The 14393-nt window shown below is 39.3% G+C and overlaps 1 protein-coding gene across 1 annotated transcript in view; it reads right to left on the minus strand.

The window, feature by feature from the left end:
• The window catches only part of tpk1 (thiamin pyrophosphokinase 1), a 300846-nt gene that overhangs the window by 207922 nt on the left and 78531 nt on the right, over positions 1-14393 (minus strand). Inside the window, exon 5 of the mRNA XM_048608096.1 lies at positions 862-936. Within this exon, the coding sequence (XP_048464053.1) occupies positions 862-936 (75 nt within the window). The remainder of the gene's footprint in view (positions 1-861; positions 937-14393) is intronic.

Consider the following 14393-nt stretch of genomic DNA (forward strand, 5'->3'; position numbering starts at 1 on the left):
GAGCACACTGACAGAAAATCGGATTAAGCCATTCCAATCAAGAGGGAACTAGATTATTATTGAAAAGGCAGAATGCGCAGTATCATGGAAAGAAGGTTGTGTATATCTTGAGACAAAGTGCCCCTTCGGAAAGCCAGCACAAACATGACGAGAGGCCAAATTGGCTTCTTTTAGCTGTAACCATTCAATGATTCTGTGATACGCCAGCTATCTTTTTTGTATTCAGGTAATCCGTCAATCGCCAGTGACCTAAATTTACCTTTCCTACACCATCATCGAGATGACTTGTGACAAGTCCATCAGTTAGACATTCTGCCTTGACTACTTCAGATTCAAGTTATATCATATGAATTTACATTATTTTTCATCTCTTTTGAAAGCAGATGAATGAATAATACCTAACTAATTTATAACTTACACAAATAACTGTAAAACAAATTTATTAAACAGTTGATGAATAAGTGAACAGAAACAATGATCAGCTACAGGAGACCAAGGCTTCCAATTCTCCCTTAAGACAGAAAATAAAATAACTACAGAAAATGCCTGAGAAACTCAGCCGGCTTGATAGCATCTGTTGGAAGAGAAAGAGAGTTAACATTTCAAATCTGGTAAGACTCTTCTTTAGACTTAAACGTGGTGAAATATAGTTATTTTTATATTTTTAATTATTTTTTAAGTTAAATAACTACCTCTGGCTATAATTACCCTGTAGTGTAAACTAGATGAGGCACAAAGCTTCTGAACATTAACTATTACACAGGAGAGGTGTGGTGTTAAACATTAACATTGCAGTAGCAAACCAAGGACTGTGGCACTGGTTCATTAGTGAGTTACAGAAAACATTTCTCTGAAGTATACCTTTACTCCACAGGCGTTGAAATTGATCACCATCCATAGGTTGATTGAGAATTAACAGACAATATTTCAGTTTCCCTGAAATGAAAAACAGTAAGATTAACCAGAAAAATGTGTAGTCATACTACAGCAAATTAATTTATTTGTCAACCATCTTACAAGTTTTATTTTATTCCAAGATGGTGCTTACTATTTTTTTGCTTCTTTCTCCTACACTTTTAAATCATGTTGCAATTCCATCTCTTTCCTCTTCTAAATTAATTGAGCATCATTAATATCAATAACCTCCCCCTATTCATACTTTAAATCCAGTAGCAAAGTTCAAATCCACACACAATTCATGTGCATGGTATTTGTTCCTATAAACTTGGTTTTAAAAGGTGAGGAAGAGTGAGAACATCAGCATTACAGAAAGGATATAATTGCATTAAAGACGGCATAGTGGTGATTTACAAATGCATTGCAAGGGCTAGAAAACAGCAGCTATGAAGGAAGACTGGATAGGCTCGATGTGGTTCCTTAGAACAGGGGAGGCTGAGGAGTGACTTAATTGAGGTGTACATAATAATGAGGGGGTGGGATAGAGTGGTTTGGGAAGATTTGTTTCCCCTAGCTGAGAGTTCAGTAACCAGGAGACACAATTTTAAGGTGATCAGTAAAAAGATGCGATGGGGCCTGAAGCAAAACCTCTTCACCCAGAAGATGGTGGGAGGTGGAATACATTGCCCAGTTTGGTGGTTGAGGTACAAACCCCTAATTCATTGAAAAGGATTTTGGATTTGTATCTGAAGCACTGTAACCTGCAAGGCCACAGACCAGTAGTCCATCCAGTGCGCACTAGAGGAAGTCATCAGATCAGGAAACTTGTGTGGAGAGAGAAACAGTTAATGTCCCTTATTCAGAACTGAAAGGTTCTGGAAAATGCTGGCTTTTATACTGTAGACAGAGGGGAGAAAGAGTGAGGGGAATAGATGGTGATGGTGCCTTAAGTCCAAAACTAGGGGGCACAATTTAAGGTGAGCGGGGGGAACGTTTTAAAGGGGACCTAAGGGGTAACTTTTTCAGAGGATGATGCGTGTACGGAATGAGCTGCCAGAGGCAGTGCTGGAGACTGGTATAATCGCAATATTTAGAAGGCATCCAGATGGGTACATGAGTAGGAAGGGTTTAAGAAGCATATGGGCCAAATGCTGGCAAATGGGACTAGATCAGATTGGGATGTCTGGTCGACATGGATGAGTTGGACTGAAGGGTCTGTTTCTGTGATATATAACTCTGACTCTATGTCCCTATAAAGTTCTGGAAAGTTGGATTAGAATGAGTAACTAACTTATTCAGCTGGCACAGACATGATAAGCTGAATGGCCTCCTTCTGTGTTGTAATTTTTTTGTTGTTTTGAGAGTTTACACATTACATTCAAGCTCAATGGAACATTACATTGTTAATCAATAAGTGAAGTGAATATGTTAGGGTAATAATAAAACAAATAACTATGGATGCTGAAACAAACAAAAACTGAAATTGCTGGAGAAATTTAGCAGGTTTGGTTGCATTCTGCCAAGAGAAAAAGAAGAGTTAATGTTTCAAGTCTAGTCACCCTTCATCAGAACTAGATAAGATTACAGTAGGTAAAGGATCTTATAAAATTTGAATACCCAAAAAACACTCTGTAACCAACAGCAAAATCAAAAACATTAACCTGAAAACGTTTATCTGAGCACATCCAGCTCAGATGTCTGTCTATGGAATGGAGCAGACCTGCTGATACAAACACTTTTGTGTACAGTCAGTCCTGTGATTTTGTATCAGAGGCAAACTGATTCTATCAGGAAGCATGTCCCATCCCTATGCTGTAAGAAAATCTTCCAAAATGTCAAATTTACGAATAAGCTTTCTTTCCAAAGCAGGCACTTAGAAGTACAAGTTGTTTCCAGTAATATTTTCAATTAAAATGTATTTCAAAGGTTTTCCAAATTTGAGGTGCACACTTTAGCATCTAAATGTTTGCTTCCATGCAACTTACATATATTGAATCCTCATATGCACACACCAAATTTTTAAGTGATATTTCTAGTCAAGAGTTTAAGAATACTCAGTTTACAAAATTCAATTAATTCAATACCTTAAAATGCTCATTTTCCCTTCTTTCTCCTACACTTTTAAATCATGTTGCAATTCCCTCTCCTTCCTCTTCTAAATTAATTGAGCATCATTAATATCAATAACCTCCCCTCTATCCAAACTTTAAATCCAGTAGCATAACCAATTTTACACAGAAAAAAACAATTAAACTTAAAATCACATAGACATGGCAAAGAATAAAGATTATAAGTGCTTAACACATTGCAACAAAGTCTACAAAGTGCTAAGCAGCTTTTAGCTCTGAACACAACAGTGGAAAGCATTAACAATAAGAACAAACAATCACAGCCACTTCTTTTTAAAAGACAAACTTTCATACAAAAAGAATGGTGTCACCTTTTAAACATTCAAAGACCTGAAAGCTCTATATGTTGCCATATACGGTGAAATGAACTGAAATGCCTGCAGCTTTTAAAGTTCCCTTCACTCAGTAGTTCTTCACTTATGTTTCATATTTGTCAGCACAGAAGCTGGCAGCATTTAGCATCAACACCAGGGTCAGTTTCAACATCATCTTTCTACGGTAGTTTTGATGTCTGATGTCACCCACGTTGCATGCAAACATGACCTGCATTGTGCAATGACTGTCGACCTCATCTAATTTGATTTTGCCCAAGGTTTTCTGGCTCTGAATTTGCGTTGTTCTCATTTGATATGGGTCCTTATCTATAAGACACAAAACCAACACTAGGTCTGTCACAAATCACTTCCTAATGTCTCATCACAGGCCCTCTCAGCTCAAAGGGAGCTGACATAATCATGCAGAATCATCTGACTGCTAAAAGCTCTTTTCCCAAATTAATTTGTGGAAGTGCCAGATTTGACGACTCTTAGCTCTGCCCAGTGATTCTTGTTGGAAGCAGACAGTAATATTTAAAGGAGTCCTCTGCATTAAATTCAGTGTCCACCAGGTTACTGGATGAAAAATCTTCAAAACTTATTTTCAAAATGACAGAGATAAGTCTCGAACAAGTGAAATATTTCTATTGGGAACAATTGACTTACTTGAAATAAGGGGTTGGGCCTTATTGCTGAAAAATAATGTGCTAAACAGCAGAAAGCAAGTCAGCAGAGACAGACAAAAGGGATCAAAGGAAGGCAAGATGTATATGTCCTCCATCACGTGGGTCTTATACAACAGAAAAGCACATCCCAGCTTCCCCACAAAGCAGTGTGTCAAAGAATTCCACTTCAGAAAAGCAATGGAAGACATTTAAGAAGATATTTCATAACTCATTCATTTATTCATTATAAAATTTATTACAAATTTATTATAAAATTTATTATACTACTTTATTATAAAATTCCTCTGGCCAATTCCTGTTGTTTAACCTCCTTAACTCTCGAGTTTAAGTACCTGCTTTTATCTCCCTTCCATTTGCATTTCCAAATCTTTCTTCTTTTCATTTCCCTCTACTTCCATCGCCTTTTTTTCCTTGTCATTTCCTATTTCCCTTTTCTTACAAATCAGATCTCTTTATTTCTCTTTCTCTTTTTGGTTTTCCCCGAACTCAAGTGTTCCTTTTTCATTTCTCTTTCTCTCTCTACATCAAAGTGAGACTAAATTAATTCCAGTTGCAATATCTCAATTATAGGTTTTACACCCTCTAATTCTAAAAATTGGATTATTATTTTCAGCACCTTCTCCTTACAAGGCCCTGCTTTTACCACTATTTTCAATTCATCAGCTAACATACTAAGTATAACGTTTGTCAAAGATTTCAAACAATCCACTTTTATATGTTCTACTTCCAGAGAATTCTTAGCAACATTCAAGGCCAACTTAAAAATCAAATCCAATCTATTCAATTAACTTCACCACTGTATTATGTTCAGCACCCACCACATATCCGTTTCATCAAAATAGACAGAGACCACTCTTAAATTCAAGTAACTCAAATCCTGGCAAAAGCCTCCACTTGTTCTATGGCCAGCCAATGCTACAACTGGACAAGTTAGATTCCAAAATGAAAGTTGGCTTGATCGATCATATTTTCTTTATTTTAATGTGATGGTCGTTCACTGAAACACAGGCACAAATGCCTGCAGATTTTCTCTGAAATTTATTGCAATAAAGGATAAAAAGAAATCAATATAGAAAATAGTTCAGAAAAACCTTAAAGCACACAGCAAATCAAAATGTTCATCTATCCCCACCCACCAACATCATCACTTGTCAGCGTCAAATCCACAGAGTTCAACTCAACTGATTCCTTTCAGTTCTTTCTTGTGAACTGTGAAGTCTTCTTCCACGAATACTCACAAAACTGAAACCTTACATTTTCTCCCTCGATTAGTAAGTTGCAGGCTTCCAACCAACCAGTCCTTTTCTGGAAGTTACTCAAATTAAGTTACTCTGCTCAGGTAACTTAGTCTATGAACTACTCCATACTCCTCTCTAAGAAAAAATGTTGTGTTTCTTATCCGAGTCAAGTGTCCACTAAGACTTTTCAAAAAATTTCCAATCTTTGGGTTTCTGAAACCAAAGTCAATCCTTGACTATCCAAAACCAAAAACAAACTAATAGCCCTCAAATGTTTATACTCACAGTTATGAGACCAGTACAAAGAAATCATCTTCTTATAACACTCCAGGGGCTCCCTGCTCCCTCACATAGCTATTTTTCAAACCCTTCACAAAAAGTAACCTATGCCACTTGTTTGAAATCCAAGCTCTAACAAATGATTTTTACATCCGTGTGTATATTACATATATACGTAACTATGTCAAGTTGATCTATAACACCCTGTAGTTGCTGATAGCAACAATGCTTCCAGTAAGATGTAAAAACTTGATGACAGTAAAACCATGCTCAGAAAGGGATCAGTATAGGCAAAATTGAGTGATACAGCAGAAAAGTTTGAGATGAAAAACATTATACATTTTCCTGCATCTTAAATTCTGTCTGTAATGGGTTAAAATTTAGCACCTGCACCATTACTTAAAAAAAATGTAAATAATGGCATGGCAATGCTTTTCACACAAGACGTTGAGCCATAGAATGCCTGAAAGCTATTCTGAACAGAGTTCCCAAAACATTGTGCAAAGCCTTCAAATATACTTCACATAATATCTGTAAAGCAAGAGAACAATTGAGTACAAAGTGTTTGCTGAGGTGTTCCTGGCAGCCAGCCAAGTACAGAATGGATAGACTACTGGAGTGGACTGTTCCCTCAATCTTTTAAATGCTTAAACTGCAGAATCATGGAGCAAGGAATGTGGGGACAGAGTTGATTATTAAACATAAAATCGTCAGTAAAGATGACTGTCACATATTCATTATGCATACTTGACATGCACAAAGCGTAACAGAATACACAGTCGACAATTCCAACTTCTTATACATTTGTTTTTACAGGGCCAGGTGTAGTGAGACATCTTACGGACCAACAGCAGAACTCAATTTAAACAGGCAACTGAAGCAATATGTATTTTTCTTTTGTACAATAATGGGACATCAGCAGAATATATAGAGTTGATGACATATAATGATGACAACATTGTTATGCGATTAGATGGCTTCCAGAGTCAAAGAGAATATTACGGAATATCTTCTTAGGCACAAGAAGGCTTGGTGAGCCGAACAGCCTGTTCCTGTGCTGTATTGTAATGTATTGCATTGTATTATGTTGTAAATAAAGAGTTTAAAAGAAGCACCTTGGAGTCTAGAAGCAGTACTTGAAAAATTAAAAGGTACCTGGACGCCATGCACACAGTAAATAGAACAAAAAACTATGACGAGCATCAAATGCAATGACTGGTGAATCTTACTGGCAAGAAGGTAAAAATGAAACTTTTTCAAGATTCACCAGAACGTCAAGGACATCATGGGAAAAGGAGTAGGTTGGAAAACAAACTCAGAGACCTTACAGCAATGAGCACAGACTGAAGCAGCAGGCAGAAGGACAACTGGATGAAGGAGCAGCTCCAAAGGACAAGTGAAGCATGGAGGCTAATCCATCACTCCCAGCGTTATTCCAGGTGATCGATGAATTACACCTAACTCAAGAGTGCAAGGTTTCGAGAAAAGATTGACAATTACAGATTATGAAAGGAAGGACCAGGAAGGCGTTCCTTTATTCTTTATTAATTAACGGCATGAGGGCATCGCTGGCCAGGCAGCATTTACTGCCCATCCCTAATCGCCCAGAGGGCAGTTTAGAGTCAACTACATTGCTGTGGGTGTGGAGTCACATGTAGGCCAGGCCAAGTAAGGATGGCAGTTTCCTTCCCTAAAGGACATCAGTGAACCAGATGGGTTTTTCCTATAATCGACATTGGATTTCTTAATTCCAGATATGTTTATTGAGTTCAAATTCCACTAACTGCCGTGGCAGAATTTGAACCTGGGTCCTCACAATGTTATCTGGATCTCTGGATTAACAGTTCAGTGATAATACCACTAGGCCATCACCTCCCCTTTGTGTTGTATGATCAGCAGTTTCATAGAAATAGGGGCAAGGCAGCAGGAGGTAGATGTCATAGGCAAGATTAGTTCAGAGAATGGACATGGAAAACAACGTAAGAAACATTTACACTTTATTTACTGAAGGCTGCACAGCAACACATTAAAGATGTAGAAGTAGCAGAAATTTGACCACGTCTAACATCTGCTTTGCCGTATGGATATTATTCTGCTGCTTCGATCTCAGATATCCGTGGTCTGATCATAAAATTGAACTGCTTATACTAGTCAGGAAACGACAGCATTCTTAATTGTTTCGTACAAACATATGCAATGTGAGAAAGGCTATGTTTTGTAAGACCAACAGGTCTAGATGGGGCAAGTACAGAAACCCTACCTAGATGTGCTACGACACTGCCAAGCAAGATGCAGCTGCCTTCCAGACAGCGGGGCAGAGGAAGGTCTTCAATGTTTTCAGGATATCCACACATGCGCACATTCCCTCCCACCCACCTACCAGCCCCACCTCCCCCTGAAAAAAACCCCTAAACACTAGGTGTAAATTGAGCTCAGAAGCATTCTCTCTCTCACATGGAGCATACTGACATCAGCCATCTATTCACTCAGGTATTGGGACGTCTGTTGCCATTTTGATGGCCATCTTTGCATTTGCACTAATCACTCTGTGTGAGAAAGGGCTGCAAGACGAAACCAAAACACCTCAAACAACATTGATGCCAATCAAGGCAAGAGCTGCAGAAGGATTTACCATGGACATAGATGAGAATTCTCATTCCTATGTTGCTAATTAACTCAATGGTGTTAATTGGTGATTCACAATGAACCATATATTAATTCTTACTTGTGGGACATAACTGCCACTTAACAGCATGCTGTTCACATTGAAACATAAACACTCATATTTACTAGTTGTCTAAAATTCATTTCTTTCACATAAAGCTTACAGCTTCTCTCCCAGCACGATAGTAAATTTTAAAAAAAGGTTCTACCCCTTCAAATACAATATGCTGCAAACAAAATGCAAAATACATTACTGCACAGACAGAAACAATCACAAACTAATTCTAACTATTATCTGAAGGTATAATAACAATAAACCTTGTAACTAGACCAATGTGCAATTGGCAATGTTTAATGCTTAGCTTCTGCACAAGGGGGGGTCCAGAGGAGGTTTACAAGAATGATCCCAGGAATGAAGGGCTTATCATATGAGGAACGGTTGAGTGCTCTGGGTTTGTACTTGATGGAGTTTAGAAGGATAAGTGGGGGGAGAAGGGGTCTGATTGAAACTTGCAGAAAACTGAGAGGCCTGGATAGAGTTGACGTGGAGAACCTGTTTTGACCAGTGGGAGACAGTAGGACCCGAGGGCACAGCCTCAGAGAATGAAGGGACAACTCTTTAGAACTGAGTTGAGGACGAATTTCTTCAGCTAGAGGGTTGTGAATCTGTGAAACTCATTGCTGCATAGGGCTGTAGAGGCCAAGTCACTGAGTATATTTAAGACAGAGAAGGACAGCTTCTTGATTAGTAAGGGGATTAAGGGTTGCAGGGTAGGTAGAAGAATGGTGTTGAGAAACATATAAGCCATGATCAGGCAGAGCAGAATCTGCTCCTATATCTAGTGGTCTTATGGTCTTACAAAGACGCAACGAAAACGAACAAAAGCAATGTCCCAAACCTGACACTTAGAAAATTAGATGATTAAGTACAATCAACATTGATTTATGAAATGGAAATTATGCTTAACAATTAATAAACAGCTCATTGTCAGGGTAGACAAGGGGAAAACCAGTGAAAGAAGTGCAATTGGATATTGAAAAGATGCCACACAAGAGATCATTATATAACATTAGGGCTCACAGGATCAAAGAGTTATGAAGCATGGAAACAGACCCTGCGGTCCAACTTGTCCACGCCAATCCTGTACTGATTTGGTCCCATTTGCCAGAATTTGGCCCATATCCCTCTAAACTTTTCCTATGCATACACCCATCCAGATGACTTTTCAATGTCGTAGCTGTACCCACCTCTATCACTTCCTCTTGCAGCTTGTTCCATACACACATCACCCTCCACATGAAAAAGTTGCCTCTCAGATCCGTTTCAAATCTTTCTCCTCTCACCTTAAACCTATGCCCTCCCCTACCCTGGTGAACAGATCTTGGCTATTCAGCTTATCCTAGACCTTCATGATTTTATAAATCTCTATAAGGTCACCCCTCATCCTCTGACATTCCAGGGAAAAGAACCCAGCCAATTTAGTCTCTCCCCCTAACTCAAATCCTCCAATCCCAACAACATCTTTGTAAATCTTTTCCGAATCCTTTCAAGTTTAACAACATCTTTCCTATAGCAGGGAGTCCAGAATTAATGTAGCATTCTAAAAGTGGCCTAACTAATATCCTGTACAACCGCAACATGGTGTCCCAACTCATATAGTCAATGCACTGCCCAATTTGTAAAATATTCATTCGGATTGATTAATAAACAGAAAACAGAGATTAATTAATTAATTAGGATTAAAGGTTGTATTTATTGTGAACACAACTACTAGATGGTGCAGCAACAGTGCACACACACGAGCACTGATTGACGGTGGAACAGCAGCTACTGGGAACAAAGGTAGTGGTACCCATATAACCATTTCACTGTTGGTACTCCAAATCGTGGAGCTCCCACCCTAACAGCGCTGTTGGTGTACTCCACACCAAATGGACTGCAGAGGTTTGAGAAGGCTGCTCACCACTACTTTCTCAAGGGCCGTTAGGAATTGGCAATAAATGATGGCCGAGCCAGTGAAGCACACATCCTCAGAGTGAATAAAAAACACTTACTCGGATCAAACTCAATCTATAATTTGATCTCCAAGAGAGAACAAATTCTGTAAAACTTAAAATCACTGTAAACCCTGAAAACCTCCAAATAAAAAGCCTGGGGGAATGTAATAGTTTGCCTGTGTCAATGGTCATGGGAGGCTCCTTTTTTAATAGCAGGAAAATGTGTCACACCAGACAGACAGTCTAACAGACTGTCCACAGTCACCACATATGTGCAAACACACCCTAGCAAGAAAGTTGTCCGGCAGCACACCACGTGACACAGTTTGGCATTCAGGCCAATTACTCTGAGGGTAACAGGGTCATTTTTGATGTGGCTGGCTGTAACTAGTGGGATACCACAAGCATCTCAGCAATTTACAATCTATATGTCAAAGCCCGAGATAAAGGAATAATGCGTGAAGTATCCAATTTGTTGATAACAAAAGGTTAGGGTTAGTGTCTCTGAGTGAAAGACAACAAAGCTGCAAAAGGATTTGTCATGTTAGGAGAGTTGTCAAGACATGAAGATGAAATATAATCTAGAAAAATACGGAGCTATCTACATTGATCAGGAGAAAGAGCAGAATATTTTTAAAATTAGATTTTGGGACATACTGGTATTCAGAGCTATCTAGGTATCCTTGTACATACACCACAGAAAGGTAACATGCATTTATTAAAAAGGAATTACAGTATAACAGTAAATAAACAATTGGCTCTGGCCGAAACCATACAGATACAGTACCACGCACATTTTTGGTCACCTTACCTCACTAAGGATATAGTTGCCTTACAGGGAGCACAATACCGGTTCACCAGATACCAAGATGAGGAAATGCTCACTTGAGGAGAGACTTGGTAGATTAATCTTATGTGCCCTAGAATTTTGAAGAATGAGAGGCAACTTCATTTAAACGAACAAAATATATAAAGCTTTGAAGGTCTTGATATGGCAGAGACTGAGAGGATATTTCACTGGCTGAAGAGTCTGGAGTTTTAAGTCAGAGTTACAGCAATTCAGAGTGACAATGAGGAGAAATTCTTTGACCAGATGCCTAATCAGGATAATCTAGTCAGAGATTGCTAGATTTTTCATCATAAAGAGAATAATGATATTTGGAAATAGTGTAGGCTGGTGTGACTAAGGTAGAAGATCAGCTTTGATCTCACTGAATGGTAATATAAACCCCAGGGACAAATGGGCAACTCAAGCTCTTTCTTGTACCATTAAATTCATTTTATTATCACATTTCCTCATTTTAGAATAACTTGCACTGGAAGAATAGATTTCTTTTTGTTGTTTTAAGCTGGTTATGGCAAAGGAATAGTAATTATCCACGGGGATTATAATGATTAAATTTACGTCTCCAGTCATTCACATAGTGAAAACGTTCAGATTTGTCTTTGAATAACAAATAATACTTCACAAAGTGAAAATGGATAAAAAGGGAAAATGGATACAAAGGGAAATAGCCATGCCTTCCTGTTCCAAGCATATACCTTTTCTGTCCTGAATTGGTGCCACACCTCCTTTAACTGCCCTTTTACTCTTACATGCCTATAGAAGACATTCAAATTCCTTTCAGTGAGCTAGCAGTCTCTTCTTATACTGTCTCTTTTCCCCACTGATTTCCTGTTTCAATTCCCCTCTGAACTTTGCACATTTATCTTGGTTCTCAACAATGTGAACAACCTGACATCTGTTATATTCTTCCCTCATGTTTTCTGTTTCATCTTACTATCCATCTCTTGCCACTGTCCCATGGATTTATGTAGATTCAAAGCCAATAGGAGCAATAGGCCAGTGCGCTCTGTAAGTCTGCTGTGCCATACCAAATGATCATAACTGATCATCCAACTCGGTACCCTGTTCCCACATTCTCCCCATACCCTTTGATCTCTTTATCCCTAAGAACTATATTTAACTCCTTCCTGAAAACATTCAATGTTTGGCTTTGACCACTCTCTGATTTAAGATAAATTGTAGGAGCATTGGAAACAAAAAATGCCAGAGATCAAAAGTGGGTCAGGTAGCTTCCATGGAGAACAAGCTTTTGTTTCGAGTCCAGATGTCTCTTCTTCAGAGTAATTAGTGTTTGATTACTGATTTAAGCTTTTTGTTGAGAGGCTGATGAGGATATTACAGTTTTTGCAGTTGGTATGGCATTGCTAACTTTCCAACAACTCTCATTTCCAGCAGCTCTCAAAGCTTGGAACTTCATCAGACGTACTCGCCACTCATCAATACTCCCTGCAGACTGGCAAGTCATGACCCATTGTTTCGAAACATATCAACTTCTCTATGTGGTATCTGTGGTGTTAGCAGAACATTGTTAGATTTGTTTAATAATTTGTTCATCATTTCCAAGCTGGATATATTTTAATATATCCATAAAGGCATCAAATCGACTCTGTGCAACATTAAATAAAAATATTCAATGAGAATCTCTCAGTAATTCACTATTATGCTGCAAATATGCATGCAATCTACACTTATGCCCAAAGAAAGAGAATCTGAACTAACAACTAATATCTAAAAGCAAATAGCTAGTGTACGCAGGAAATCTAATTTTAATGTGACTGTAATTACATTAGAACATTCAGATGCATTTAAAGTTTTATTTATTATTTTACAGGATGTAGATCTCTGACTAGGTCAGTATTTACCAGCAATCTCTAATGCCCTTGACAAGTTAGCAGTGAGCATTCTTGAATTACTGTAGACAATATGGATGTAGATACATCGACTGTAGTGTTACAAATTTTTAAGATGTTGATTCAGATACAGTGAAGGAGCAATGATATAGTTCCAAGTCAGTATATTGGGGTTTGGAGGGGAGAACTTGCCGGTAGTCATGTTCCCATACATCTACTGCCCTAGTCCTTCTGGGTGGCAGAGGTGTCCAGTTTGAAAAATGTTGTTGAAGGAGTCTTAATGGACTTGCTGCAGAGAAGGAGGCCAATCAGCCAATTGTTTACATCCTGTCTCTCTTTAAAAGGAAATCAGCTCGTCCCACTTCCCCATCTTTTCATGTAGCCCTGCAAGCTTTCTTTTGAAATAATTGAGATAAATCAATAAACAAACAATTGAATCTGCCTCTATCATAATCCCATTAATGCATCCCAGATCCTAATCAGTCACTGCCTTGTTTTGTACTTGGTACACATTGCTGTAACTGTGCATCAGTGGTGAATAGGCTGCCAATCAAGAGGGCTATTTTGTCCTGGATAGTGTTGTTGGAGCTGTTCTTCAGTTTTAACTTGCTGCAATTCTACAAGTCGTGAGCATTTCGTCCCAACATACAATTTGCTATTATTAACTCATTCTGCATAAGTCCACCAATTAATAAATCAATTTAAGATAACAAGGTGTAGAGCTGGATGAACACAGCAGGCCAAGCAGCATCAAAGGAGCAGGAAGGCTGACGTTTCGGGCCTAGACCCTTCATCAGAAATGGGAGAGGGGAAGGGGGTTCTGAAATAAATAGGGAGAGAGGGGGAGGCGTATAGAAGATTGATAGAGGAGAAGACAGGTGGAGAGGAGACAGACAGGTCAAAGAGGCAGGGATGGAACCAGTAAAGGTGAGTGTAGGTGGGGAGGTAGGGAGGAGATAGGTCAGTCCAGGGAGGACGGACAGGTCAAGGGGGCGGGATGAGCTATTTGCTTTTAGGTAGGTAGATGGGGGTGGGGCTTGAGGTGGGAGGAGGGGATAGGTGGGAGGAAGGACAGGTTAGGGAGGCGGGGACGAGCTGGGCTGGTTTTGGGATGCGGTAGGGGGAGGGGAGATTTTGAAGCTTGTGAAATCCACATTGATACCATTGGGCTGCAGGGTTCCCAAGTGGAATATGAGTTGCTGTTCCTGCAACCTTTGGGTAGCATCGTTGTGGCACTGCAGGAGGCCCAGGATGGACACGTCGTCTGAGGAATGGGAGGGGGAGTTGAAATGGTTCGTGACTGGGAGGTGCAGTTGTTTAATGCGAACCGAGCGTAGGTGTTCTGCAAAGCAGTCCCCAAGCCTCCGCTTGGTTTCCCTGAAGTAGACGAGGCCACAACAGGAACAGTGGATGCAGTAAACCACATTAGCAGATGTGCAGGTGAACATCTGCTGGATATGGAAAGTCTTCTTGGGGCCTGGGATGGGGGTG

This window comes from Rhincodon typus, chromosome 2 (genome assembly GCF_021869965.1).
Source record: "Rhincodon typus isolate 14 chromosome 2, sRhiTyp1.1, whole genome shotgun sequence".
Taxonomy (NCBI): domain Eukaryota; kingdom Metazoa; phylum Chordata; class Chondrichthyes; order Orectolobiformes; family Rhincodontidae; genus Rhincodon; species Rhincodon typus.